Source organism: Syngnathus scovelli, chromosome 4 (genome assembly GCF_024217435.2).
Source record: "Syngnathus scovelli strain Florida chromosome 4, RoL_Ssco_1.2, whole genome shotgun sequence".
Taxonomy (NCBI): domain Eukaryota; kingdom Metazoa; phylum Chordata; class Actinopteri; order Syngnathiformes; family Syngnathidae; genus Syngnathus; species Syngnathus scovelli.
In genome coordinates, this window is record NC_090850.1 from 22,874,101 (window position 1) to 22,899,930 (window position 25,830).

General features: G+C 41.5%; 1 protein-coding gene and 1 long non-coding RNA gene across 8 annotated transcripts; one reads left to right on the plus strand and one right to left on the minus strand.

The window, feature by feature from the left end:
- Positions 1-120: 120 nt before the first annotated feature.
- Positions 121-25,663, minus strand: LOC125967310 (ephrin type-A receptor 6). Of its 5 annotated transcripts, none has more exons than XM_049718289.1 (21): positions 25,526-25,663; positions 21,306-21,370; positions 18,789-18,917; positions 18,222-18,371; positions 17,989-18,150; positions 17,689-17,917; positions 10,750-10,905; positions 9,817-10,158; positions 4,669-4,793; positions 4,429-4,591; positions 3,965-4,070; positions 3,292-3,362; positions 3,001-3,126; positions 2,463-2,648; positions 2,317-2,378; positions 2,005-2,220; positions 1,761-1,910; positions 1,490-1,683; positions 1,256-1,360; positions 1,038-1,187; positions 121-846 (listed from the first exon to the last, which is right to left on the minus strand). In XM_049718289.1, the coding sequence occupies exons 1-21, from the start codon at positions 25,605-25,607 to the stop codon at positions 732-734; spliced, it is 3,084 nt and encodes a 1,027-aa protein (XP_049574246.1). In that variant the 5' UTR covers positions 25,608-25,663; the 3' UTR covers positions 121-731. The 5 variants fall into 5 exon arrangements, with proteins under 5 accessions (XP_049574246.1, XP_049574245.1, XP_049574244.1 ...); XM_049718288.1 differs by having other exon boundaries at positions 1,761-1,928; XM_049718287.1 differs by having other exon boundaries at positions 2,317-2,648.
- LOC125967336 (uncharacterized) lies at positions 5,603-25,532 on the plus strand. Of its 3 annotated transcripts, XR_007480701.2 has the most exons (5): positions 5,603-5,775; positions 13,720-13,892; positions 24,019-24,093; positions 24,445-24,523; positions 24,595-25,532. It is a non-coding gene; the product is annotated as an uncharacterized lncRNA (long non-coding RNA). The 3 variants fall into 3 exon arrangements; XR_007480700.2 differs by having other exon boundaries at positions 5,604-5,775; positions 24,445-25,532; XR_007480699.2 differs by lacking the exons at positions 24,445-24,523; positions 24,595-25,532 and adding an exon at positions 24,167-24,406 and having other exon boundaries at positions 5,604-5,775.
- Positions 25,664-25,830: the final 167 nt, after the last annotated feature.

Here is a 25,830-nt window from a genome sequence, read left to right on the forward strand (position 1 = left end):
TGTGTTTGTGTTGAGGGCGCATCCATGGATACCTTTGTCGCTGCATGTGTGTATGTGTGTGTGCCTGACACAATGCGTGAAATATCCCTTATAATGTTTGAGGTGAATAAAAACAGTGCATTAAAATAGAATTGTTTATTAAGGAAGAAACATACAGCTGTCACGTGACTTTCAGTACAAGACACACTTTGCAATACCAAGAGGATAGAACACATTTCTATAAAATCTTTTGACATTCACTTGTCTTCAGTTCAAAAAGAGAGAGGATTGTGATTTGACACTTTGTATTCCCGGTGAAATATTTAAACCGGCAATAGAATTTCTTATTAAAATGACCTAGTGAGGCATACATGACATAATGTTCTCTCCACATTATCTCTGGTCTTGAGGTATCCAATTTGAGACCATTCAAAATTAATGAAAAGCAACCATTGGATTGTCACGTGGAAAGAGTGGAGGCATCGACTGGCACTTGAATCAACACTGGAGGGAAATATCGCAAGTCTTAAAATTCAAATGAATTTGAATATTTGCTGAGTTATCGAGATTGCAAGTGAGGTTCGTCGTGGTGGAGCGGCCGCGTCGACATCGGTGACGGCGTGACGTGTTCACCTGGCTCCACGTTGTCAAGCTCCCCATTGCTCTCGTCGGCAGTGGGTGACACTTCCTCGATCTGGTGTGCAATCAATCCATCAAATGTCTGCACACAGTCTGGCTTTTGTGTGAAGACCTCACACTTGAAAGCCGCTACGTTGGATATGATGAAACTGCAGGCGCAAAGATTGTATGCTGCTTATGATCCGCCTCTGGTGCCCGATCAAGCAGATCCCGATTCGCCTGATGTCACTGAGGGGGGAAAAAAAATCTCTTTTAAAAGAGCCAGTCAAAGACTTAAGTCTTATATTGTGTGAATTGTAATAATTAAAAAAAAATAATAATAATGATGATAATAATAATAATGAGGAAGGTCAAAGAGTCAAGAATAACTGGTATAGGCAAAAAAAAAAAATCCTTAAATTACGTTAAGGCTCACTCACTCGATGCTCATTGTGGAAATGGAATCCAGCGTTGTATATCCAGCTGCAATGAAGTTGTTCTTGTACTGGCTCATTTTGATGGAATCAAGCCAGTCTCCGATGGAGATGAAGAGAGGGTAGTCGGGCAAGTCGTCGGGAGAATCGGGGAAACTGAGGCAATGTTTAAGAAAAATAAGCAGCAGAAAAACACGTAGAAATGTTGCCCTTACTGTACTCACTCTGATAATAACGCTTTTCTCTTTTCGCCATTACAGTCTATTTGCATCGGGGCAATGTGGTGCAGTGACCACGCAGATCCAGCAGATGGTGCTGCACCTACAGGGCTGGAATAGAGCAAGTGCCCTGCTCGTCATGATCTTTTCAGATGGACACGTCTCGTGTTTGATCTCATTAGAAATTCTGTAGGGCTAATTTGTTCCTTTCGTCCATTATGTGTGTGAGTTGAAACGTACCTGAGTGACTCGTTCACCAGAGTGAGGAGCCCGCTGGGGTTAATGATGAGTTTGTCCAGGAAACAAAGCACATTGTTGAATCGTGGCCTCTGAGCGGGCTCCTTCTGCCAGCAGTGCAACATCAGCTGGTGCAGCGTGACGGGACAGCCCATCGGAGCAGGTAATCGATAGCCCTCCTCCATTGATAAAATGACCTGGGAACATTGGAAAGACAACGATTGTCCGAGGTGTGCGGACCGTGCCGTCAATCCAAGGTCGATCTGTATCTTACATCTTGATTGGACATCTCCCAGTAAGGCCTCTCGCCGTATGACATCACCTCCCACATGACGATACCAAAACTCCAAACATCGCTGACCGAGGAAAACTTTCCATAAGCGATGGCCTCTGGTGCCGTCCAGCGTATGGGTATCTTTCCTCCCTGATGATAAAAGTACGACTGAATAATCATTTGAGGATGCGGACCTTGAGGGGGGAGTTAGATAAGCCGCGGGAAACCTTAATCGCACACTCACGTTCGCCGAGGCGGTGTAGGTGGCCTCCGTGTCGTCCTCCATAACTCTGGACATCCCAAAGTCGGACACTTTACACACCAAGTTGGCATCTACTAAAATGTTGCGAGCGGCGAGGTCTCTGTGAACGTAACCCATGTCTGAGAGGTAGGCCATGCCCACGGCCACGCCGCGCATCATCCCCACCAGCTGGAGCACCGTGAATTGACCTTCACGCGCCTGGCGGAAAGCAAATAGGAGAACGTTGCTTGCGGCTTCAAATGAGTAGATAGGAAGAATGTGCAAAATATACATTCTGTGACAATATGTTCAAACCCGTAGGAAAGAGTCAAGCGCTCCGTTTGCCATGTACTCCACCACGATCATCACCGGCCTGCCTGAGGGAAAGACAAGATGGGACTCCATTTTGAGAATATCCATCAGCTTTGAAATGCTCCCAGGGAAGCAAGCGAGGAGCTTACTTTTGGTGACCACGCCCTCGAGTCTGATGATGTTGGGGCTGTCAAACTGTCCCATGATTGACGCTTCGCGTAAAAAGTCTCGCCGCTGATGCTCCATGTAGCCGCCTTTCAGGGTTTTGATGGCCACGGCGATGTCCAGCCTTCCAGGTATGCGCAGACGACCACTGCAGACCTCTCCAAATTCCCCTGAGGGAGCAGTCGTAGACTTCATTTTTACTTTATTCATCCAAAGTTGCTCTGAAAAGCTGTGCTTGGCAAAATGTCCCCAGCAGATGGCGCTGCGTTGCCAGAAAAACTAATTGACGTAAATGCTTTGCTCTTTTGCTCTTTTGAAAAAATCTTACAATTTCGGTGTTAAAATGTCATCAATTGCGAAATAAATGACTTTACATATCAATTTCCATTCGTTACCATTTGTACATCTTTTCTTCTTTTGTGGCCAGGCAAGGGTCATTTTATATGCAGTACTTTTCCGGTATGCAGACCTTGGTCAATTATTCAAGTACTCGCTCTGTCTGTCCACAAAATTGATATTCACCTGTGCCAATCACCCGATCGATGCATATAGATGAGGGGTCTATCTCTTTTGCAAATTCCTCCACAGCCTGAGTGGGGTCCTCATACGTGTCTGGATCCACATAAGTCTTTATGCCGGAGAACGGAACTGGAAGAAAGATCACACATCAGACTTGACACACAATTTAACTCATTCAGTGCCATTGACTATTATAGACGTCAATGATATTAACTGGGATGGCAGGGAATGAGTTAATGTGAATTAAAAGTTGGTGATTTATTTTCTTGGTGATGATGCAAAGCGGTTTTTTACCGTGGCCACTGCGGAATCGTGTCCTGCGGGTTTCCTGTGACTTCATCCTGGCTTTGATATAGCCTTGACACCTGAACGCATTCCCAACAGAGCGAGTCAGTGCAGGTCACTACAACGACGTCGGACAATCAAATCAAGTCGCGTTTGCTCAATATCATATTTTCCCCCTCCCAGATACAAAGTTCATACATTGTCAACGAAACGGACATGATCTGAGGGCCACAAATAAGACAGCCATTTTGATTAGCTGAATACTTTCAATTGAATCCGCTGTTATGTTCTGAATTACTAAATTTGCAGGGGCTCACGTTTAAGAAGACCGCCAAGTCGGATTACAGTCCAAAACGGCAGAATTATCGACTGTTTCTTGGTCATTTTTCTTTGTTTACCATGAACGGCTGCTAATGACAAAACTCTGTGAAGCAGAGGCCCTCTAATAACTAAAATGTGAGCTAACCAGAGGGAGCTAATGGAATGGATCAAATGGCTGCTTGCTGCATTACATGCTGAGTAATTAAGCAGAAAATTTGTTCAGTCATTTGGAAAATAATAGCGCCCGCTTGCTGCTAAAAGAGAGTCCATTAGGAGACTTTGGCCCGGAGCGCCACAGTGCATGTGTGTGTGTGTATGTGGGTAGCGTGTGTGTGCAGGCGAGATGCACCAAGCGCCTCACCGTCCAGTTATGAGAAGAAACAGGGTGAGGATGACCAAGAGTGAGAAGCCGCCAACCGATGCGGTGACAACGACCAACACTTGGCCCTGATCGGCCACATCGGGATCTGAATAAGAAGAAGGAAAAAAAAAAGAGAGCTCATTCAATGTGTTGTTTTGGAATTTGTGATAACACCAATGGCCGATTGTGTCCATTAAAACTCTCTGTGGTATTTTCAAACATCGGAGTTCACATTGCGGCTTGACCTAATGTTGCGGCCAACGTGGGAGTGTTTATGGAAATGTTCCGAGAATAATCGAAAGAAAGTTTTGCATCATTGGATCGTTCCGCTTTGGAATCAGCAGGGCATTATATAGACATGAAAACTATTTAAAGTCGAGCTGCCCAGCTCGGAGTTGAGAAATGGATCATGCTTGAAGAAGCCCTGATGACAAAACTAATTGTCCAATGCCAATCGCTCGCACCTTCGGCTGCGGTGGAGAACTCAAAGTTGGAGCTGTATGCCGTGTAGCCGGAGGTTGTTCGAGCCCGCACATGGAATACGTAGACGGTCGAGGGTCGGAGCCCCGTCACCACCACGCTGGGATGCTTCGTCCGCGTAGACGAGTAGCTCAGCTGCTCTTGTTCCTTTAAAAAAAGAACAAACACAAAGGGGAAATTGAAAATAATGTTAATGTCCAGCATTAAACATGATCAGTAATCACCTTCTCATAGTATTTGACTTCATAGTCAATAATGTCCAATGGTGGATGTTCCTCTTCTGTCCACGAGAGGGCGATGCTGTTATCAGAGGACCAGTCCTTTTTGATGACACCCACCAGAGCCGGACCTGAGGACACAAGGGAACCGCAGAGATGACGTAACAGGTGGATGAAAAATGATTCTGTCTGTCTCATATTTTGGTTACGATGCGTACCCATCTCCCAACATTCAAATATAATTTTTAAATTCGATATCTTAGATGTCAATATTTGATATGAATAATATACCAGTTTGATGTATAGCATAAGTAAAAAGTATAAAGAGCACATCTGAAGCAAGAACTTCGACTGTAGTCTGCAAAGGCCGCGTCGGATATTATTCGTTGATTGAAGTGGACTCCAAAGTGTTTCAGAGAGGTGCTTTCAAAACATCATTTCTAAAGCGGCTTAGTAAGAAAAGTTTTCATAAATCGAAAACACACCCACACACACACCTTGAAAATAATGCTTCTGGCACATACATAATACAGAGCCTCAGTTGCTAGCCGAAGAAAACAAATAGCGGATTCACACGACATTAAACAACACGCCCCATGTGAGTGTTGATAAAAAAAAAATTAGGAGACTAAGATGCCAGAAAAATATCTGTGAATCAAATATTTACTATCAATTATTCGTCAAACCCTCACTAAATATAAGCAAGCAAAATTATTGCTCAGGATTTTATTACTCAAATGCAAATTCTATAAACAGCCATCATCATCTGCAGATGACCCGCTAAAGGTCAAAAGGCAGAAATCAACACTTGGGAGAGGTGATGCAATCACCACAAGTCACAGGCAGACGCGACTTGGCACCTTGTCATGAAACCGAGATTTTCCAGCAGCAACTCAAGCCGACGTGATGCGTCACACTTGAGCAGCTCCGCCACTGCAGCTATTTTTAAGCAAAATCGAGCAAGGGTGGGCGGCCGGGGAATGGAGAAGTTGGATGCTGACTGCTGGAAAACTCATGCCCGATGTTTGTGGAAAGTTTGTTCAACATTGACTTTCAAGAGCAAAAATTAGGACTATTCAAAAAAAATCTTTCATCAACAATCTGGCAAAATGGGTAAGAAATCAAAATAGCACCATTAAGCATTGCAGAGTCTGATAACACGTGTATTTGCTGATGTCTGGAATTCTTTGTAACACACACACACACACACCCCTCCTGCTGTCAACGAAGGTGGCAACGGAGACGAACGATATTGCAACTCTTGTTAATTAACGGCTCACGTCATCCCAAATAAGTCACGCTATAAACTAGGCAGATCATTAGTCCAATTTGATTTATTTTCATTTTTAAGCAGATAAAATAGATTTTCGATTCATCGTTGCAGACTTAGTATGAAAACAAAAAGTGCTAAAAAAGTATTTGGTTACGTTGCCATGTGTGAAATGGAATGACAACTTATTTTTTGCTTTCACGGCAAACCGACATTTAGCTGAATGCAGCAGAAGTAAGTTGAAATAAAATATACTGTATCATATCACATCCTAAATTGTGCATTTGGTGCATTTTCAGATGAAAATAAATGCATGCTGTGTTGTCTATAATCAGACAGTATCATTTATTTACATTTAACTCGTATTTTGACCAGGAAAAGACATTTAACTTGACTGAGTCTAATTTTCCACCAATTTTTTCAAATCGACATCCAACCCTGAGGGAAATGGCGCTACAAGACTAAATGATCCTTTATTTCAATCAGTTGCTAATTAGAACAAATTTGATTTTGCTGTTCGGCAAAGGATGCCACTATGTGATCATGTCTTCTTTGAAAACTGCAGGCTGCTGGCGGCAAATTAAATAATGGTCATCCGTGTGCTAAGCTACGTAGCCTCGGCAAGGTCGCGAGGGGTGAGAGGGGTCAAGTAAAATATTAACACAGGAATATCAATACCAAATATGCACGCAAATGCTTATTTGAATAAATTAGCCTGTCACCACAACCACATTTATTTTTTGTAGCAAACAAAGTAGATGCAACCAAAGATTTAAGATTGAAAATGCTCTCAGCAGGCGCATCAGCCATCTTGCTTAGCGATGCTAAAATAAGCCACTGCAATGATTTTCAGTGTGTCTGCCGCGTGAATAAAAATGCATAGCTTACACTTGGTGGAGGAGGATCTGCATTTTTCTAGAGGCGATCGCAAGGTGATTTATGCATACATATCACCACCCTTTAAACTTTTTTTTTTTGCTCCTAGGAGGTTAGTTGCAAAATAAGTTCTATTCAACTTTATAGGTAAATGAGTTATGGGCCAGGATAAGACATGATAGTATGGGCTCGTGAAATTTCTCATCAGGATGACGTCAAAATTTACAGTTTGACATGCTCCTTTATTAATAAGCACACATTTGAAGAACACCGAATAAAACAGAGCAGGAAGATGTAAAATGATTTGCAGACCAATCGAAACGGTAAACCGCTACACATGGACTGAAATAATAGCTGGAGTAGATGGAAAGGACAGGAGGTGGAAAGTGAAGAGGAAGCGAAGGAGGGAGCTGGGCTAGCTGTGAAGATGTCCCATGGGTTTGGATCTCTCCAGCATCTGAGCGTATAAATAGATGTCGGCTTTATTCCCAAAGGAAAGTCCATGAAAACAGAAGCGAGCCCACCGGAGAAAAGCAAGAAAGCCATGAGAGAATCCCTCGAATAAGGGCAACGCATTACGCCGGGAAGGAAAAAAAACGCACATGCACACGCGTGACCTCGTTAGCTGAAACTTTGGCCACATTTAACATGACATTACATTGCGTATGGATGGCCCGGTTCCTTCCTGAGCTCAGCGTGCATCTCGAGAACTCAAGTGGACAGCCGCAGCGAACTGAAAAACGGAAATATTTCCATCGCTCACGTGGACACGTTCTTGATTGATTTTCTTTTGTAATTCTATTTATTTCTCAAAAGAGGGTGTCTTTTTTAACCCAAGTACTGCTCCAATTGATATTTTTTAATGGACATAAATACATAAATGAAGCAGCCTCGGCCTCTTAGCGGTGCAGTGAAATTTGAGGGTTGAATATAGCTTGAATAACGCTTTGCTGAGCAATAATGGAAGTCTATTTAGAGCAGCGTGCAGTTCACTGTTGAATGCCTTCAAGCCATTGTCCTGCACGCTCTCCATGCCCTCATGCATTTGGAAGTGGTATCACCTCAACCCATCAAGCTAAAAAAAAATGTCCAGTTGGTGTGCCTGCTTGCAGAAAGAAACTACAGAATATATTTTGTATGCTGACCTTGTCGAAAAGCCGGATCAGGCACGTCACCTCTCCGGAATCCAAAAACACTTGTCAAACTGTCACTGCTCTTGTGTTGCTGTTTTTTTCTCATTCGGAAATTCTTTCCAGTTCCACTTAACTTGTCTGCAAAGTAACTGACTCCTTTCAGTGTTGCGCCAGTCACACTGAGACTTGACACACAGACCATTATTGGGACAAAGAATTGAAAACAATTTCCGTCTGCGACTATAAGACACATGTCAAACTCAGGGCCGGGGGCCAGATGTGGCCCGTCACATCATTTTATGTGGCCCGCAAAGACAAAATGTGCATCACATTGTCTTCACCTTTAAAACTCATCGTTTTAAAATGTTTGAACAGTTTATTAGTCTGATTTGAAAATGAGTTTGTTTTGTAGCTTACACTATTATATCATATGAGGAGTTCATAAATTTATTTAGGTTGACATAATGGGCCTCCAAAAGAAACTATGACTACAATGTGGCCCGCGGCAAAAATGAGTTTGACACCCCTGCTAAAAGAACTCACAAGGTGTGTCAGAAAAGATCCAGGACTGGTGTCACAAAAGCCTAACAACAAACTACGCGGAGAAACGAACGAACCATTAGCTTTGCTTGGATTGAAAACTTTACTAAAAGCATAAAACACCCTGAAAATCTCAACAATGGAAACATTTTTCGTCCGATTTTTATTTTCATAATGGCACGAGGTGAATAATAGGGTACTACTCCATATGAAGTCAAGTAGTACAGCTAGCCTACATCCGCTATGCTAATGAAGAAAAGCAGGTGGGCTGCTGTCGCAAAAAGGTGTCAACGCCTGAGCGCGTGCGTGTACAGTAGATGTCAATTGAGCAGAGGCAGTTTGACAAGTTAATCCTTTCTCGGCACCCTAATGGGAACATCCCCCCGGGCCGCGTCTCCTCTCCTGAGATTATTTTGCATCCCAAACTTCCTGCTGTCAGTCTGATGGCCCGGGGATGCTTTGTGACACACATACCTGACATTCCACCTGACGACGAGCCAAAAGCAGAACATTTGGGGAAAAGCTCATAAAGCTTCATCTTAAAAGGGCAAATTCAGGACAATTAGAATCGAGGTGTTGTTTTTTTTTCCACCTTGAAATAATTGGATCATCAGTAAGGCTGATCCACATTCGCAACTTCTGAGAGCAATTTTCTCCCAGCTCGGGTTTTACGTACATACAACAAAAGGGAAAATAGGAGCGCATGTAGTGTATATGCAACCTTTATAATTTATTCATCAACTCTCCATCTTTTCCGCAGTTTATGCTGATCTAGGTATCAATTATTCAATCTATATTTGTCTCCGCAGAATAGAGTTCAAATTTCCAGTGAACTTTGGGTTCCTCACTCGAGGCATCAGTGACGATTGCCGAGTGCATATGACCTCGCCTCAGCAGGGTTCCGCAAATGAAGACAAAGTTCAACGCCGTGCCGGGCGAACCGAGCGCCGAAATGGGCTTCACCTTTTGACATTATCAGCACAAAACGGAAACTTTGCTAACTAAAACCCAAAGCTCGGGAGAGCAAATATGGCTCCGCCACGACAATGTCTGCCAGCGCTAATAGCATACATATGTCACACCAAAGATGTGAACATAAATATTCCTAATTGTGATTTCTCTGCTTCCTAAAACGATGACCCAATTTTGCCGGCGCCTTTGTATTAGACCCAATTTTGAATATTTATAAAGTACGGGAAGGGTGGATATTTGCAAAAGAGATCATCATGCCAGAATCATCATTTTAAAAATATATTTTTTGCAAAATTCACATTATTTTGCTCCCTGCTAAACTGAAAAAAATATATATTACTCAATTGAACTTGAGACACTCACCAGCTTGGTGGGTGTTGACCGTAACGTTAATCAGCGCCCGTGCAGCCACGCCCAGCCCGGACACGCCGTTCACAGCCTCCACCAGAAAAGTGTAGTTCGCCGGCGTGGCAAAATCCAAAATGGCCACCGAGATCCCGCTCAAACCCAGCGGCCGTGGGATGAATCTCAGATCCGGCTCGCAAGGGCCGCATTGCATCCCGCCGCCGCCGCCGTCGCAACGCTGGCACAGGACGTTGTAGGTGATGTCGCTGCGGCCGCCCGTGTCGCTCGGAGGCATCCACTGCAGGAACAGGGCCGTGTCGTTGATTAAAGACACCAAGTTCCTGGGTGCCGATGGAGGCCCTGCCAGAAAAAAAAAAAAATCCACCATTATAACTACATGGACGATAATGCTGTCCCCAGAATAATATTAATATTCCAAACTGGAGTGACAGGTGCCAAGAATGATGAAATGAGCTGCAATACACACTTTTAGAACTCAAGACTACTTGAAACATTTGTTTTAAGTTGCAAGGTGTTGACGGGAATGGTTACATAATGCTGTGCGGAGGAGGAGGTTCTTCAGCTCATACTCACAAAATAAAACAAAAATCTAATTTTAAAGCAAGCATTGCATGTGTGAAGCTTCTTCCCCGCTGATGAAGTATCTCTTTGGCAACGTGAATACAACGGAAACAGCGAGTGTGTGTTTAAGTGCCACGCGTGGGAGGCTTGGTGGGCGCTGGTCAGAAGCTTCACTATTTTATTCCAACACTGCCGATGCCAAATGCAAAATTTTTGACAATATGATCAACACGTATGTTTACATTGTCCATAATTGTAGTCGAATAAAACGTATGGGAAAGAATTAACATGAAGCAGACAGATTATTGGAATGCAAAAGAGCCGTCATGAAATGATTCTCGGTTTTGCTGCTGCTGCATTTGTGCCTACTTGTGCACGCCATGGTGGAGGGGTCCTTGACAGCCCTGTAGAAGCCTTTTTCGCAGTGACACATGGTGGCGGCCTGGTCGTGGCTGGCGCTGTGTGGAGGGCACTCGGAGCATTTCATGTTGCCCGCATACGGCTTGAAGAAACCGGGCTTACACGCTGCAAAATGGACAAGCAGATCGGAAAATCAGTCTTAAAAGAAAAAAAGAAAAAACAAAAATGAAAAAAATATATATAAATAAATAAAAGAAAATAAAAACATGCTGCAAAACGGACAAGCAGACCGGAAAATCAGTATAAAAAGAAATAAAAATGAAAAAAAGAAAATAAAACATGCTGGAAAATGGACGAGCAGACCAGAAAAGCAGTATTAAAGAAAGAAAAATTTAAATAAAAATGAAAAAAATAACATAAATATAAAAAAATAAAATAAAAACTCACAAACACATTAAAAAAAACATAAAAACAATAAATAAAATATAGAAAAATAAAACAAAAACTCACTAACGTTTTATTTTTATGACAGTACTGCTGAAGCAAGATTCATGACTTTTGGGAAATGCGGAGTGAGTCACTTTGGACACGAACAAATCACATCAACTTGAAAAGCTAATATGCTTTTTTAATTTTGGCAGATTCCCTCGAGAAGCTTTTTTACAGCGGTGAGGAGTAGACTGACAATATTTTGCTGCAGGAAGCCCAAAGTTTTTGTTGACAACTTCTCTTCCCGACGTGTTCTAATGGAGTCTATAAAAGGCCGACGTGCCTTCCGCATTCAGATCGGATGTAAAATTCATAGCGGTCGGTCCATCTGAATATTGCAGAGAGATTTTTACTCTGAACAGCAAATATCCATCCCATGATGTTTTCTACACCTGCATTAGAACAGAACCAGTCAAAAATGCTGGAATGGCTTCTCTCTGAAAAGCATGATTGACAGACAGACAAATGTCTGACTTTATTGCTCCATCAGGTTGTCTGTTATTAAACAAGCAATCATATTATTGCCCTCTATTCCCATCAGGCCATCTTTCACCTTTTTAGATATTTTTCCGGACTTTTTTATTTCCTCTCCTTTGCCATTTCCGCCAGAAGACAGAAATAAAACATTGATTCCGTTTGCCCTAACTTATCTTGACAGACACAATTAATCGAGTCTGAATGCGAGAGTGAAAATGATGCTCCATAAATGGAAAGTTACGTAACGATGCAGTGGCGGAAAAAAAAAAAAAAGTCACACACAGTGGCAACAACGAATTCATGAATAATTATTATTCACCATGATTAATTACTTCAGCATTAGAATATTATTCAACACATGTGGAGTAGACACAATATATGATCATATATATGCACATTATCATTTTTATATAATATATTTTATGTTTTTAAATATACTTTTTTATATATGCATTTTTAACGTCGGCTGGAGTCCATCCTAGCTGACGCTGATAGAATCTAAGCTCCCGAGGACATTATTGATCAAACTTTCTTGACACAAAAGCAAGCAAATGCGTTGCACTCGGAGTAACTTTGCATTTGGGGATTCCACCATTCTCTGCAAAGTCAATACAAATTCCAAAAGGCACACATGAAAGAGAAGCAATCATAAGTACAAAGAATAATCCGAGTCAGCAAAAGTAAACCGGCAGACTGCAAATGATTCGAAATATTTCTATCTGTGCCGAGGCAGGTATTCAAAAATCACGCCTGATGAGAAAAGTTATTTTGTAACTTCAGCCACTCACTGACCATTCAAGCATATTGGCTTACATGATACACGGCGGCGCCTACGTTGAGCGAGCTTGCGCCAAAGGCAAGAAAGAGATTTATTTGAGTTTGCAGCTGTTTGTTGCACTCTGCTCCAAGCTCCCAAGATCACCTTCAGAAAGCAATTTCAGTCCAATTTGTTCACTATCACTTCGATGGCGTTTTATAAGCCAGCCCATTCTTATTCATGAAAGGCACAATTTTCACCAAAATATATACAAACCAATAGTGGGCTCATAAAAATAAAAAAATAAATGCAAATTTGTTTCAGAGGTGGGAAACTCATTGGAGGTGACGTCGTAATGGGCCTTCGTACTTTAGCGCGATTCATGTCGACCAACAAGTTATCCCCTCGTTGGTGGAAATGTACTAACGGCAAAATGACTCGAATGCGATTCATTCCTGAGAACACCATCTGGAAAAAAATGATCTACTCAAATAATATTATTGAACTTATGGCACAAAGTGTTTTCCCACTGCAGTTAAAAATTGTTATGATTTCTCATTACAGTTTGTTTTGTCCAGTCCTGCTCATTAGAACTTTTTGTTTCAATTTGTGCCGGTCGACCCGGTCCGTTTGTGTGGTCCAATCATCTCCCGTCTTGTCCAGGTGTTCCCCGTCGTCTCGTCAACTGGCTTGTATTTAGTTTGCTGCTTTGTTCTGTCCTGTAAGCATTTGTTTTCTTCCTCTCACTTGGAGGTATTGTTGTGACTTTATTCACTTTATTTTTTTGTTTTTATTGAAAGGTTTCCCCAATACTCTTAATAGTGTGTTTGTTAAAAAATTCAGTAAACTTTTATCAAGCATGAAAAATGCTCAGACGATTTTGAAACCCAAATTGTCATGTTAGCACAAAAGTAACAAAAGCAGGAAATGTTTGTTTGCAAACTTTATCCTGAGCCAAGTCAAATGAACTCACTTGTTTTGTAATCATAACAATGTTTGTTGTGATATTGTAATTTAAAAAAAAAAAAGTTATGCATTGAGGAGGGCCGAGACTTTCATGTTCAGTGACAACCTGGACCGATTCAATGAGATCTCCTGCAGGGGCTTATCGTGCACATTTGCATGAACGTAATGACATATTTGATAAGAACTGCCTGGACGTCAGGAGCTGGAAGTTTTCTCTTGGCTTTTGCTTGTCAGAAACAGATGGAGCCAGAAAGTGTGTTTACGCTGGTCTCCCCCGCTTTGATATGCAGATGGAGAGTTCACAGAGAATGAGCGATGCGCCAGTCTGGGCGATCCGGGCCCCGAGTAAACTCGGATCCTTAATGGACAATGACTCGCATACAACTCAAAGAATGTATCGATTTCCTCCTGGCTCATCCGCCAGCAATCTGTCACCGAGGGTCACACCCAAAGACAAAGAAAGGTAGGACATTGTCTAAGATGGTTTTTGTTTTGCACGCACGAGCACCCTGAGCAAAGTTTGCTTGTCAACACGGTTTTGCAACAATTTGGAATATAAACAACTCTATAACAAATGATATTCATATACTGTACTATTTCAAGTGCATCTACCGCAATCAGAATTTTAGAAATACAATAGGCAGTAATTAATGCAGGCAATGAATTAATTCAAGTGCTCTGCCCAGGCAGGAATGCTGATTTCATGCTAATTCTCTTTGCTTCTCTTTTTGTCATTTTTTCATATTAATTTCAATGTGCTCTTTTTACCTTTTGACTTTAAATGTTAGCATCGAAAGTAGTAATTTGTTGGAATATAATTGCAATCATTTTTGGAGTCTCCTAAAGCAAGGTGTCAAACGCAAGGCTCGGGGGCCAGAGACGGCCCGCCACATCGTTTTACGTGGCCCGCCAAGACAAATGTTGCATTGACTTTGTCATTACTAAAATTTAAAAATAGAGCCATTGCTAGAAATTTTGATTACCATTCATCTTTTTAAACTATTTGAACCATTTTTACGAGTCTCTGATTTCAAAACTAGTTTTTCATCAGATTGTTGTGTTGGAATATAACTGCAATCACTTTTGGCGTCCCCTAGAGTCTCCACGGCAACCTTGGCATCCACCTCAGGGCCTCGACATGATTATTGCAAATTTTGAGTTGGGTGTGATGCCCCCTCCTCACTCTAAAAAATATAAATGCTGGATTTGTATCGATGACTTAGCAGAATAACACATAGGGCCTCTTTAAAGACAAGAGGTGACGGGGCTTGAACTGATATCCTGTCTTGGAAATGAAATGTGAGCTTTAAGCCGCAAAACATGAAAAAAAGTGAAGCCCGAATATTCGTATGTGCGCCATGGCTTAGGAATCTTGTGGGTTTTTGCTCTGATTTGCATCTCTATTAGCATTCAAGTCATGTTCCAAAAGACATCTCTATTAGCTCCCCCTGTAGTTCAGGGTCTCCTCTGGAATATGATGAAAGGATATGGAACAAATAGCATTAGCACTATGATGTTTTGCCTTATCTAGGTCATGATATATAACCAGCCTAATCCCCTGGTGGCTGACGCTGAATGAAAGGAATCGAATAATCAGGCACTCGACAGAGATGTCAAAACAGTCTGGCGGCGTGCTCTCGGCTTGGAAAGCGGGCCGATACCTTTGTTTAGGCTGATGGGTGGGGTGGAGAGATGGACATGTTGGTGAGAAGCTGTGCTCATATTTGGGAGCGCTGGGGTTTTCCCTATTCTAGCTGGCTCACTCAGTAGCTGTCTCTCCTTCTCTCCGGCTCTCACTCGTTCCCCATGCTGCCTCTCAGACAGCTTTGATCACAGCTCCCTTTGAAGCAGTGTTCCAAAATGAAAACGAGGAGAAAGCAGAAGTCATCGCAAGTTCACGCCAAAACTTCCTGCAACTACTTGCAAAGTGCACTGCTTTTTGTCGTTTTTTTTTTTTATTACTGCAAAGGTTCACCAAGTCCAATGACATTATTTTGTTATGAATAAAATCACGGATTACCAGGCAATGTGGTAGGATTACCATTGATGATATTTTCTAATACAAATTTGACTAATTAGTGATAACAGAGATTGAATTGTAATAGCTGATGCATCATTATCTTTGTATTCTCTTTGTATCTAGGACTCTTAATTTACATGACTTTCACTTAGATGTTTTTATTTATTGACGTATTGTTTGAAACAAATAAAAATGCATTCATTCATAAGACAATTCGTAATAACAGCATTAACCACAAGCTCACAATAGGTAAATAAATCCTTTGGATTTACTTCATTCACTTCATTACTTGGGCACGCACACACTGAGGCAATATATGCTAGCAGTCGACAAACAGGAATTTGGCATGTATAATTCATAAATGTTCTTAAAAAATATACGCATTAGCCCTAATACTCCCTGTGCAGACTGACAATGAGAGCACCACTGCCATCTACTGGAGTGGATGTGTAGATAAACTTTATTCTAGTACAGCCTCAATATAAAGTACATAAATAAATGTCTTTCCCGGAAACAATTTTAAAAAAAGACCTCACTATTTATGTAGTATATGTACAGCAACTTTTATTTGTCGCTACTCGAATCACCGTCTTGAAGCGGCTGTCGAGATCCACTCGACACGGCCTCATCTCCAGTACAGAAGGGAATGTCGAACTAGTGTCGGCGGGGGGTCCGCAAAAGGGAGGGTAAATGTAGGGCACCATCTCTCGTCTCATCACTAATCACTTGTGACGGGCCTCCGTGGCGTTCAACCACACTTTAAAGTCCCGCGAACGGATCGAGAAGAAATGGGAAAAGCTACCGACGAACAAACACAGCGGCTAATCAAGGCCGTATTAGCGCTCGTCCTGCATACAGGCTACGCTAATGACCGCCGGGTCTTTGTAATAACGCCGCATGTTTGCATCCGAGTTTCAACCGGGGTCTGCCGAGACTCTTCTTTCAGTCTGTAAAATAAATGACGGTGCGTGCGCTTCAAGTGTAACCGCGCCGGGCATCTTAATTTACCGCAAGCCTTCATTAACACACTACGTATGAGCCTTATAAATGAAAAAGAGGGTTGGGGGACTTGTGGAAAAGGACAAGACGCAAGCTAAATTAGCAGTGGAACTAACAAATGAAGGCAATTAGCCAGCTAGCCCCTCACTCTGTCTGCACTAATTGAGAAACCAGGCCAGCAAGTATCCAGAGCAAGGCAACAGCTGTGGTAAACTTTTCGTCGGACTCTCGGGGCACATTAAGTAATGCTGATACAACTAATTAGAGTTCCGTATCCCAAAAAGCCTTTTACGGAAACCTTGCGGTATTTATCAGCGTCCTCCGGTCTCATAATAATAGTTCACCGACGCGGCTTCTCCGACGGCTTGGCATTTATTGCTGTAAAAATGGACAAATAAACGCCTTGATGCGACAACGATCACTAAGCCGTTGGAATAAGTCGATTGTGATTTAAAAATACCGCCTCATTTTGGTTTGGAAAGACAAAATCATGGTCATGAGCAACAATGCAAATGATGAAAACGAGGCAATGAACGGAGAATCCGAATAAAAGGACAAGGGACAGATAAGTCAATCAAAAGAAGTAAAAAGATTATGATGGGAGTTGAATTGGAGAGCTTGAGGAGATCCTTTGGGACAGGCGCTTTATTTAAGTCGATCTCGGGCAGGAACCAGAAGACCAGTGAGGTCTATTATTGTGATGGAAGCTTATTGCGCTTATTTTTCTTTGAGCGAATTATTCGTTCCACCACCCAAATGCATTTGACGGCACCAACATTACTCAATAACTTGTCAACAGGTCTAGATGAAATGTCTGTAATTCATGACTCATTAACTTTTGATAAAAAAAAAACAAATTTAATTTTGCCAGGCGCATGAATTTTGGATGATTGCTTTGTTCATGCTTGAGGCATATTTCCATTGGTTCCTAATTTGTTTATAAGATGGTCTTTTTAAATTGAGTACATGCATATCGACAATCAAATTTACTATTTTTTATTTTTATAAATCATTATTATTACTATTATTATTATTATTATCATTATATATTATTTGCTATCCCCATGTGTTTACTAAACATCATATTTGTCTTAAGCGAGTGACTCGTCATGCTAAGCATTTGTAAAACTTTCTGACTCCCGCTAACAGTTAGCTTAGCTTCTTCCATTCTATCATTTTTTTATTCTTCTCTGTATTTTTAGCAGAGAGCAGAACTACAGCTAAGCAAAAGAATTCTTACTCTGGCAGTAGCCGTCCATTTCCTCGTGTCCGATGCTGCACACGCAGTGACCCAGCGGCACCAACCAGTCTCCATCGGCACCGCAGTACAATTTCGGCGGGTTTTTCTCTTCGGCGTTTTCCACACAGGCTCCCTTCACCTCAACCAGAGAGGAAGAGTCCTTATGTGGAACCGTGTCAGGAAACACCGCCAGATTCCGCAAAGTGGACGGGCAGCGTTTGTAGAACACCTAAGCAGTTTTAAAAAGTAGGTCAAGGCAAATAGAAAGGAAAAATTCATGGCCGGACATTCTGGACCGACCTTGACAGAGACGAGAGCGATACAAGCTCCGACGTCCTGGAAGGCCAAGTAGAAACCCCTCAGTGTCAACGGCCCCACTTCCCGGATTTCAGTGTTGAGACGGAGAACGCGATCGCCGAGATCCGTCTGAGTGAAACTCTCATCTGCCGCGATGGTATCGACCTTCAAGTGATCATCAATACTTGATTAGAACTTTTTTTTTCCGTGCTTTGCCCATCTTGGGGGATAGCAACCTTGGCATAATCGGTGGGCCGAAATCGCGTCCCAGAAGTCAACGGTTCGTTGGTCTGCAGGTAGAACAGGTTGAAGGTTTCCTTACAAGTTCCCGACACCCAAGGAATGGAGTTGCAGTCCCTCAGAGTGAAACGAAGCTCCACGTATACCTACGAGGAAGTGGAAACACATTCAAGGCCATGAGATTAATTCTGAAGGCTAAAAAAAATATTGGAGGTCACGACATATATCTTTAAACGCTTCGCTTTGTAAAAGTGTGTTATGCAGTCAAGTTGGGCCATTAGGGAAGACTTCCTGCTCCATGAATGATTTAAAATGATGTTTATTGATGAACATGTACACGTCAGCATCATCTTTTTTCTGATGCATTACTCGCAAAGCGGCCTACTCTACTTGGAGTTTCGATTTTTAACGTCTTACTACTGCATTTATGAATTTCTAAGCGACACAATTACAGTATGAATGTATGCATGAGTGTACCATATGCTAATGTGACACACGCGGCGGCCGAGGTTGCTTCTCTGATTATTTTCGCGGACCACCAATCGGAAGCATACGTTACGGACCCTCTGCGCGGCTTGCCGTTGGATCCATCCGGATCGAAGCCAGTTGTTTTGGTTTAGCTCCATGACATGGCAAACTTGGAAGGTGTGAATTGGTCGGTTCTGTTCATCCATCTCGGTGATTGCGTCCCACTGGGGAAAGAAAAGAAAAAAAAAAAAAAACAGGGTGGCGATTACTATGCAGAGAGCAAAAACACACTCACAAAAGTTTTGCAGGCGTCCCAATACATTTGGCCAAATGTTACATAAATAGAAAATACATGCACTTGTTTTCTTTCAAAAATATCTGGGTCAAATTTGATTTGGGAGCTGCCTCTGAAGATGCAGTCGGTCGGGACATGAAGTGTTCCAGCCGTGTACCTCCCTCATCGAAATGTTTTCCAGATGTTACATCAGCCAGATCGTATTTGTCTGCTCTGCTTCAATCGTGACTATTCATAAAAAAAGCAAATGTTCACTGACAGAATGTCCCTCCACCCATCTTTGCAACTTTAGTTCTTCCAAGGTTTTCTTTTCATGATATATTCTATTATATGACATTATTATTGAAGTTTGCATCCTGGAAAAATAAATAAGTTTATTGAGGTCAAAGCTCAAAAGAGCCAATTTTGCAAATTTGACAATTCGTAGATCAAATTTGCTATGTTTGTGTAAACACCACGTTGGTGCCCTACTTATTGATTTTGTACAAACTAGGATAGGATTTCATACTGTGCGTAAGATCAGCACGAAGTCATAGGAGTTCCATTATGAGCACAAACTGAAAAGGACTATCATTTGTTATTCTACGTTCTAAAATGTACCCTTGGGATGCGGCATAGTTCAAAAACGAAGAAAAAAAAAAACAATTGCGGCACCTCGTCTGAAAGATGGGCTGCATCAGATATGCAGCGACTAATCACGGAGCCTATTAACTCTTACACACACGCACAAAGGTGCGCGCACACACATCCAAAGCAACAACTAACAACTTTTTTATGGCGAAGATAATTGTTTTATTTCAGCTCATTTTTAATTTTACATTATCATTTGATCCGTGGAGTACAACTGCACTTTATCCTAATGTGTTTTTACATTTTTTTAAAAATTGTCTCCATCAGGTTGAACAATTTCTTTTGTCTTTGTGTAGCTTTTATTCACCCACTTGCCATATGATCTCATTTTTAATTGTGCGTTAGCATGCTGTTGCTACTATTTTAGCACCATGAATTGGAAAATGGACAGCTAGTAAAAGACCCCACATTGTTTTCTGACACATTTGTGTTCCCTGCCTTAAATGTGATTTTGAATTCTTCTGTGACTTTGAGAATATTGAAAAACTTTTTACCAACTGTGGCAACTTTATAACTCTTCTTTTTTTTTTTTTTCCTCCCAACGGGCCTTGTGAAAGAAATCTTTGACAAGTGAGCTCAAACAACAGAGACTTTCTGGCTGGCTAAAAACTGGAGCTTTGAAGCCACTCGCGAGACTCGATTTTTTTTGGATGATGGCTCAAAACCTGCTTTGACCAACACGAGCTGATATGGCTCTTTTATAAACGAGACTTCCCGCAATCGTGTTCAGCCTCGATTTGATAATGGGAGATGCCACGCTATCGTGTTTAAAATGTGAACTTTGACAGATTATGAATCAGAAAGCTAATTATGCACAAACTTGATTAAAATGAGGTTATGTATGCATATTGGCTTCTATCAATAACAAAAAAGTCAAGCGGGCAAAATAGCAGCCACATTTAAATGACAACAGCCCAATTTGTCATCGTCCGTCGCCCAAACAGGCGAGAAGGAGTCAAGCATTATGAGAAATGCGTTACATCTCCGCAGCTGTGATGAATTATTGATTTGATGTGAATCTGCGTGCTGACGTTTTGTGTTGTTGTTCGAACAATTACAGCCAAAGTTAGCCGGAAAAAAAAAACACCCAAGTCGCTTTCTCAGACTTTTTCCAAGGTGGCGACAGCAGTTGGCCGCAAATGTTTTCTTTATGTTGTGACTTCAAATTGGCTTTGCTGCAAAGGATTTTTTTTTAATATATAAAAGCCAAGAGCAAAAAATGTTCAGCTATCACTTCGTGACCTAAATTAGACTTGACATTTTCAAAAAATTACTGCTGCTCCCCGCCGATGGTTGCGGTTTGATCTCATACGTTGATGAGAATGAAATCAACTGTGATTTCTCATTAAGCAAGCCTGCTGAATAAAGAGGCAAGGTGCTTTTAGTCTCTCTTTATGTTATTTATATGAAGTTTGCGGTACTTTATGTAAACGTGCATCAGTCATCAACTCTGCGATATCTGCTGAATCAGCTGAATCTAAGCTGCCTAATGGATTTCGCGTTATAGGATATGCTGATTTTCGAGATGGATGATATGATACGTGATATTCTGCAAATATTTCATCCAAATTATCAATCAGAAAGGGAGGGCGGGGGGGGGGGGGTCACCTTGATATCTGGATATTTTCTCCTCACTTGGGCTACAAAACAAGACCAGCTCAGTTTTCATTTTGCTAATATGACTCACCCCATTGATGGGATAGGTTTTCCAGTCCAGTTCCCCCAGCACTGCCGTGGTGTCCAAAAGAATCACTGCAAAGAGCAGAGCGAAAGTTAGAGAATGTAAAATGGAGAAGAGCTGGCCAAAGGGGTGGAAAGGGCAAAACGGAAGGAGAGCAGACAATATGTATCAAGCTGTCAATGAGCGGCAGAAGCGGTCGGAACGGATTCAACCGAGGGTGAAATAACAGCTCTTTTCAAGTTCTCCCATAGACACCAAAGTCCATCAGGGAGAGAAGAAACGTCCTGTGTGGAGGTCAAGGAGGTTGGCCCAAATCAGATGAAATGATAAATAAATCAAAGTAATAAATAAAAAAATTTAAAAAACAAATTAAATAAATAAATATATAAATAAAACAGAAAGGGGATTGTGGTATAAATATGGGATGGTTTTGGTTGCTAGCATTGATTTGTAATTCTCTCTCTAACCACAAATTTTTCAATGAGTTGGTCTTTAAGTTTGTCACATCTCGACCAATAAAAATATGACCCTTGCAGCCAAAAAGGTATCTTACGGCCATCTTTGATCGAATTCTGAGACTCCTTCCCGTTCAAAATAAATCTCTTCACGTGGGTATGAAACATGCAGAGGCAATTTACTGACACTTGGACAAAAGGCTCGGAAAATCCCAAACTGCGACGAGCTATGAGATTGTAGCACTTGGAAGCATTTATGCTGACAATTACTGCAAATTACAAGCTCTCAGGTCATTGCTGCAAATAGCACTTGCAAATGAAGCTCTTGCAATTTCATGCAAGTCCACTTTGTGAAAACCTTTTCTTATTTATATATGATTATTGCGGAATAACCTTTGCAGCTTGTCACTTCCATGCTGTGTATAGGACTTGCAGTCAGGTCATTTTTTCCTCAAATGTCATTTAATTGACAGCTTTTGCATTTGGAAGCACATGTACATATTCAGTCTTGCTAATAATTAAAGGAAGCGAGCACACGGCGTCTTTTATCGTTGTAAAATCCGATTGATCGTCTTTTTTCACCGGTAGGTAATTTTTGTAGCCGCACGAATTTTCAGTCACAGCGTTTTCCCTCGTGAGTTACATTCCAGTTGTAAATGCAAACGGAGAAGAAGATGATTTCTTTGCTGAGCAAATGTTCTGCTGATGTTGGTAAATTCAAACAGCTCGTGACTTGTTGAGAATGTTCTGAACTTCCAAGTTTTTCATATTTGGGGAGCATCGTTGTTGTTCTGCCACTGGGGAGAATGTGAAACATTGGACCCAACCCAAATGCAATCAGCTGTCCAATCACAAAATGCAAGTACAAATAGAGATTGTAATTACCTTGTGATTTGGCCTCAATCGTACCGTTTGTTCAATAAAACACAACACACATTTTTGGAACACATACTCGTTTGAACCTTTATCCCAAACGCGCTTCCAAATTGTGTTCAACTGATCTTCTGTGTTAGCAGCCGGAGTTCTGTGTTTTTTTTAATGTATGACTACAAACAGGACTAATCTCCAGCTCTGCTCTCCGCTCACGACTGGCGTCATTATCTGTCTGAACCCTGCGAGCCAATTTGATATGATGAATGTGCAATTTCCTTTGTCTCCACACAGACAGCTAATTTCAATCTCTAGCAATAAAGCAAGTCCCACTCCAGCGGTTGACATCACATCTTCAGATGACCTGACGCGCCCGCATTTTCTAGATGCGGATCAACACGGCCGATAACCTTTAGTTAGCCTAAATCGAGCGATTAGTCGCGTTTCAGGAACTGACCCTTTGTCCGTAAATTACAGCTGACTGTGCCGCCGTGTCAAAATACCGTCACATTATTTATTTTATTTATTCATTATTATATTTATTTATTTTATATTTTATTATATTTGTTAATATATTTATTTATATTTATTATTACTTCCCATTATTTTTACTGCCGTCAAAACAAGTTGATATCTTTGACTTGAATCAAACATTATGAAAGAGACGAATATTCGAAACATCGATAGTAAACTATAGGAAGGCCTCAACAACGAAAAAAGTTTCCTGGCCAGCTTTCATTCACGGATGCCATTCAGGAAAAAAAGAAAAATTGGAGAGGTCATGAATGTTTGTTCTCACAATGAAGCAAACTTCTCATCACCCATGTTCAAGACGGGGATGAAAAAAAAAAATCAATGCAATTAAGATGGGAACGCTCAGCCAATTTATATACCTCTTGCAATCAATGACATCCTTTCGACTACAATGACCCCGTTGGTTCCTCAAGAGCGATCAGTCAATTCAAATAACGTCGGGACGATCCAACCTCCCTAAGTAGCAAATAATGCGGGCCACTCGCCTTCCATCACAAACTGTGAGAAACTCTAGCTGCCATCGATCTGCTCCAAACGGGCCTTTGGTGCTTCGAAGGCAACTGCTCAAAAACAATTGACACTTTTTCTACCACGAGGAGAAAAAACATTATTACTCGTTAGCTGGCCGCTACGTGTTCATCTGAATTGTATCAAAAATTTTGCAGCTAAAAAAAATCTTCACAAACGGCAGATGTTTGCCGATGTCGGCCAATTTCTGATTGCGCTCAATTATAATCATTTAACAACTGCAGCTGCAACTTGCAAATATTGATGCCAAACTAAATGCTTTTATTTTGAAAGAGCTTTTTTTTTTTTATCCAGTTTAAACATGAAGTGCAAAATGTTGGTATATCTTCCAGAAATTCTTTACCTGCTTTGCCCAAAAACATCCCAGCTACTTGACATTCCAGACTCATTGCACCTCGGAAGTCTCGGTGAGTACATTTTAAACTCCTCACGTTGTAGTTTTGTCAAGTTTCTCCCTCTTGCCTTGGCTCCCCCTTCAAGCCTGTCGCTAGCACAGGCAGCCAGCGAGCAGACACGCATCCTGTGGGGAAAACTCGCCGCACTTACGTAAAGTGATGTGCACACTAAGATGAAGTGAAGGAGACTCTGACATTTTCCTCGTAGAAGGAGCTGTCGGTCCTCTGAAAATGACTTATATCCTAAACGTTGAGGAATATCAAACTGACCTCTGTCAATGTGTGAAGATTTCAAAATGGTTGTTTTTAAAGAAGTCTGCAATTATCCCGTTGCATTCATGATTTCAAATCGGTACATTTTAGCATGCAGTGAGAGTTTGCCAGGAATTCGTCTGGGACTGCACAAGCCAACGTGTCTGATAGCAACAAAATTGGCACAGAGGTGGGAAAAGGCGAGTCCAAAGCTGACAAGTTGCCAGAGGCTTTCGCTTACGCTTACACTTGCCGTCACAGGAACGACGTCTCTCTCTCTCTCTCTCTCTCTGCCCTGCAAGACTTTGAAGGTGGAGAACGATGTCATGGCATAACCCGCAGGCAGCATCCTTGTGAAAACAAACACTTTATCCAGCTAGCGCAAGCTTACAAATATTTGATAGCGACAAGGACATTTGCCCATCCATCCATCTTCTCCACCGCTTATCCTCATTAAGGTCATGAGTGAGCTGCAAACTATCCTGGGTGACTTTGAGGGGACACTCGCCACTCGTTGATGGTCAGTCACACAGCTTACTGACAAATACATTTTTAATTCAAATAATAAACAATAAATTAACTGGCACAAAAGGAAACCATATCCCTATTTATTTATTTATTTATTTATTTATTTATTTATTTATTTATTTATTTATTTATTTATTTATTTATTACAGCAGCAAAAGAAAATGGCTTATTCACCATTTAAAGGAATTTACAATATCACATAAAATAGGTATATTTAATGTATTAGTTAGGAATTGGCCATATATTTTTCGATTCGTTTAATGAACCTACTGAAATAAAGGTGATACCTACTGAAATAAATGAACTTTTCAGCAATGTTCTAATTTATGAAGATGCATCTTTTAAATAAACAAATAAATAAATAAATAAATAAAGATATTTATAGTTATATATGCATATATTATGCACCACTGGTGGTGTGGTGGAAAAAGAAACATAGATCATTGTTAAATGTAATCACGAGCTCCAGTGGGATTATATAACATACAGCATTATTTATGAACTACAGTATGTAAGAGCCTCTGAAATGGAAACTAGATTTTCGATCAGTTGACGCCTGCTCCAGTAGATTAGGATCGGTGCATTTTTTTATTCTAATTTAAAGTTAATTAAAGCTTTAAACCCTTCGTTATCAGTAAGGTGCAGCCAGGTCACGTGTTCTCACCTTGATTTGAGACTCCTTGGTCGGCCAGGTTACTTTTGGTGAGCAGGACCAGAAGCAGGCAGTATTTCCCACAGGACAACATGGTTGAGTCAGACAGGTGCGCTCTGGAGCCGCTAAAACCACAGGTCGGAGCCCTTGGTAGACTCCTCCAAAATAAAAGCGATGAGCTTTTACATGAAAACGAGGCGTTGTATCCACACGCACAAGGTTGTCCGCTCCACGCGTGTTGTTCTTATCGCTCTCCGCCCATCTGGAGCTCCGCGTGGAGGTGCGCAAAGAGGCGAAGGACGCGCGGTGCCATTGTG

What these genes read in the sequence shown, in the direction of transcription:
- LOC125967310 (XM_049718286.1), bottom strand. Translation starts at nt 25,607, where the DNA reads ATGTTGTCCTGTGGGAAATACTGCCTGCTTCTGGTCCTGCTCACCAAA. An exon ending in ACGATTCCGCAGTGGCCACG is followed by an intron (nt 3,127 to 3,291) that starts GTAAAAAACCGC and finishes TCTTTCTTCCAG; the next exon opens with TTCCGTTCTCCGGCATAAAG. An exon ending in CGATCGGGTGATTGGCACAG is followed by an intron (nt 2,649 to 3,000) that starts GTGAATATCAAT and finishes CTGCTCCCTCAG; the next exon opens with GGGAATTTGGAGAGGTCTGC.